The sequence below is a fragment of the Sinocyclocheilus rhinocerous genome, unplaced genomic scaffold (assembly GCF_001515625.1).
Source record: "Sinocyclocheilus rhinocerous isolate Xijiao unplaced genomic scaffold, SAMN03320098_v1.1 scaffold127, whole genome shotgun sequence".
NCBI classification, from domain to species: Eukaryota; Metazoa; Chordata; class Actinopteri; order Cypriniformes; family Cyprinidae; genus Sinocyclocheilus; species Sinocyclocheilus rhinocerous.
Window position 1 is genome coordinate 369699 of NW_015664685.1, and position 4273 is coordinate 373971.

General features: G+C 34.5%; 1 protein-coding gene across 1 annotated transcript in view; it reads left to right on the forward strand.

Annotated features, from left to right (window-relative positions):
- The window catches only part of LOC107730352 (taperin-like), a 25234-nt gene extending 21243 nt beyond the window's left edge, over nt 1–3991 (forward strand). Inside the window, exons 2-4 of the mRNA XM_016541173.1 lie at nt 1015–1213; nt 1873–1973; nt 2984–3991. Of these exons, the coding sequence (XP_016396659.1) occupies nt 1015–1213; nt 1873–1973; nt 2984–3046 (363 nt within the window). The 3' untranslated portion in view covers nt 3047–3991. The remainder of the gene's footprint in view (nt 1–1014; nt 1214–1872; nt 1974–2983) is intronic.
- Nucleotides 3992–4273: the final 282 nt, after the last annotated feature.

A 4273-nucleotide genomic window follows, 5' to 3' on the forward strand; every position in this document is an offset into this window, starting at 1 on the left:
TTTTCCTATTTCTGTTTTGAAAAAAAAAAAAAAAAGCAGCAACAAGCAGCTTTGTCATATTTATAGCAAAAATGCTGGCAGGTGTCTTTAACAACTATGTACTTACAGATGTAATTACATGCAGTATTTTTTTTTAATACAAGTACAATGTAAAAACATGCATGTACACAATAAGTGCATTGTATCAGATGATTAATTTAAATGTTAGTTAGTACATAATATGAATATGGTGATCATTCAGTGCCATCATGTTATATTTGAAAGTATCATGATGCTTTGCCACCTTCACATTACTTCCTTAAGGGTCCTTTTAGTTCATTTGAGTTTCCCAGCATTGATTTGTGTATCAGCATTTATGACCATGACTGACTTTGATTATCACGCATCATCAAAACCGGTAAATATTAAAAGAAAAAACATAGTAAGGATTGAGAAACAAATAAAGCAATAAGGAAATTTTGTTGTCTGTTATTGCTTAATTTTTGCCCCACCATTTCCCTTTCATTTGCATTATGTGAATAGTCAAAAAATGTCTCCATAGATCCCTTGTGTAGATAAATATCAAGTGCACAGGCCTAGTAAAGTTTTGCTAAACAAATGTTTGTTTTGGTCAGGACCCGCCATTCTGCCATAGTGCCATAAACAAGTTAGGACACACCTCATACTTCGTTATTACTATTTCCCACATTTCAGATTCATTTTCATTTAAAATAATGGAATTGTGATCATTATTTAGTGACAAATCAAAACTACTCTATCTTATCTTCTTCAAAGTTGCTTAGTTTGCCTAGATCACTACTCTCACTGCTCACTGATCTTGGCTTCTTTTAAACAACTTCATGATGTACATTCTAGGATCCATTTAAATAGTATCGAAAGAGTTCACATGTATGCTGGACACTTCCTTAACTATCCTCTCCAACTCTGGAAATCTGTAGAGCATTTACAGATTCCATGCAGGTCTGTTTATAATTGCTGTGAAAGCTAACAAACTGTCCTCTGATTCTACCACAGCTGAAAATATCCTTCAACGAGTCCAGCCTGCAGAGCACTTTCGAGTACCCATCGGAGAGCAGTGTGTGGGACAGTGGAGAGGACGAGGAGGAAGGAGAAGAAAAAGAAGGAGAAGATGATGGAGGGCTCATTGCAGGGAGGATAAGCATTCCTCGCGCCAGCTACACCAGCTCACACACTCACTCCAACAACACCACTGGTGAGTAAGACGAGAAGGATGACAGGAAATGGATAGAATGAGAGGAAGGCACAGAAGCCACAGGAAATGGATCCAATTCACATACTAAATAAATGCACTTTTTGTCCTATCTTTTGGGATGCAACTCTTAGAAGTCCAATGATGACTAGTATGAAAGTTGGGGTCTATTTCTTGTAGTCTTGCAGAAAATGATTCACTTTCTATATTTTAGTAATGCTTGTTATAATGGTTGAATTGATTTGTTGGAATGATTACAGTAGACCACCTTCATCTTTACACTAAAGCTGTATGGGTCTAGATTTGAACATTGTTGACACCTGCTGGTCAGTCATGAGGTGTTACATTTATTGCATTTTGGTAGTTGACAAATAACATGGACATAAACTTTTTTAAAGTTAAAATGTATATAAATATAAAGGGGAAATGTATATTAGAGATAAGTTATAATATTAAAATGTATATAATTGTAATGATATATAATTGATCATATAAATTATAAAAATGTATAATAAAATATGTTTTATTATTAATATTCTATTTTAATATATTACTTTCCTAATAATAAAGTCATTTAAAGTATTTTTAAATGGAGTAGTTCTTCAGTCTGGTTCTCAGACATTAATGTTCTCAGACATTAATGCCTTTCTTCTCATCCTCAGATCTTTCCAGTTACACACCCAAACACTCAGTGGAGTTTAACGCCTGGCAAGAACACAAGCTTGATGAGTCTGATACTTCACAGAGTACAGAGGAGGTTATGGTAAGAAATACGAATATGTACACAATTGTGGTGTAAAATGAGAAGAACATGATATCGGTTCCCGTCCATGTAAAATGAGGGCATTATGGGATCTCTGTGGAATTGCTTGCTAGTTGCTAGAGTGTTCTGGGTGTGTGATTTTTGGCCCATGTGAAAATATCCCTCCCCCAATTCTCTGTGGCCTCTATGGGAATAACACTGTCATTGAAATGCATGAGTGAGTCCCATCAGTTATTATTGTTGTTCTGTGTGTCTACAGAATTACAGTAGGCACTCTTAAAGTCACAATGGGTGACAGAGATAACCATACAAGCATTTAGGCACAACTGCAAACTAGAAAAACACTACCATTCAAAAGTTTGGGGTCAAGAAGATTTTTTTCTCTCTAAAGAAATTACTTTTATTCAGCAAGGATGCATTACATTCATCAAAAGTGACATTAAAGACATTTATGTTTCAAAAGATTTCTATTTCACACAAATGCTGATGTGTTTTATCAACGAATTCTGAAAGTATCACAGTTTCCACAAAAATATTGAGCATATTAAGCAAATATTAACTGTGATGATAAGAAACAAATCCTTGAGTATAAAATCAGCATATTAGAATGATTTCTGAAGGATCATGTGACACTGAAGACTGGTGTAATGACTCCTGAAAATGTAGCTTTACCATCACAACAATAAAGTACATTTTTAAATATATTAAAATAGAAAGCAGTTATTTTAAATTGTAATAATATTCCCAAGATTACTGTTTGATAAAAATTAATTCACATGTAATTTATTAATGCAAAGAAAAATAAAAAAAATCTTATCAACCATATAATTTTGAACTGCAATATGTAAAATATAGCCCTACAAACATTTTTGTTGTTGTTATAACATTTGTGTTATTGTCAGTTATTTTTGACCACACTAATATTAGAATTGAGGTATTGATTACTGTATTTCCATTGTTCCAACGGTACAAGACAAGTTGCACACATACTCTTTTTTTTTGTTCACCAGCTGACGCCTGCTGATAGCTCCTCTCTGTCAGACTTCAGCAGTGAACCAGCGCTCTACTTCTAAACCTTCCAGACGTCTGGAAAATACGGGACCAACCGTTGCCTGCCTGCTAGCACCAGCCTGGATGCAAAGAAACAACTTTCAGAACAATGGGACCAGTAGCAACCAGCACGTAAACTTACATTCTGTATTCCATGTCTGTGCGCCATCATCGTCAACAGCAGGACTGTCCTCATAGCTGGTCCACGCAGCAGATGTAGCACTCACATCCGCATGTGACCACCTGTTGCCACCGATTGTGATTGTGATGGACTCTGTTAACATGGAAAATGGCTCAAATAGCCATTCCACTCTTGAATTTCACTCTTTCATCACATACTTGCTCTTTGTATGTAATCCTCACCTCATGAAAGTGACCAAATTTCTAAAAGAGAGAAAGATGAAAGACTGTCCTTAAAATAGAGAAGGAAACTTGAGTGGGTGTAATGGGACTCCAGAAAGAGGACAATAAGAGGGTGAAGCGACAAAAAATGAAATGAGTGACTTGTTTATGTATGACTGGTAAAAGGGTGCCACAATCCTTGTTCTTTGTGATGTTTTTGTATGTGCATGTGTAGGTCTGTATTGATATGACTCCCAAACTATAGAAGTCTTCCACTTTAGTTTCATTTGTATGCCTGTGTTTCGTTCAAGGTAGTCATTTTTGATGCACAGACCGATATATACTATACAGCTGAAATACTAACAATATGTTATTCTAGATCGGTTTTAGAGAGCAGCTCTTAATTGGTGAGCTGGTAAGCTCATTCATTTTTTTTTTTGTGCTTTTTTCATGGTAATAGAATTTATTAATCACTCAACATTTTATTCATAATTGGTCATCATTTGGATCACGCATGCAAACATAAATGCAGTGAAGACATGCCCAGGTTACATTTCACCCCAAACTAAAAAAAAAGAAAATATATTTTGCTTAAATAAAATTAAGGCTGTTTTTAGAACCACCATTGTGACATTTTTGTTATTAAATTTAAACATGTTTTCTTCCTGCGTTCTCATTTTTATAATGCATGTGAGTTTTTCCCCCCATTATTATCATAATCTAGTGTTTTTACACAAAAAATACTGCAGTGCATAATTGAAATACAGTTTTTATTGTATTATTAAATAATTTTTCACATGATGGTAATGATAACTTCTGTGGAATGGGTTATGCCTAATTATTCGCCCTCTAATACTGTTTAAGAAAAATATAATAATTATATTTATTTATTTATTCCTTTGCTTTTG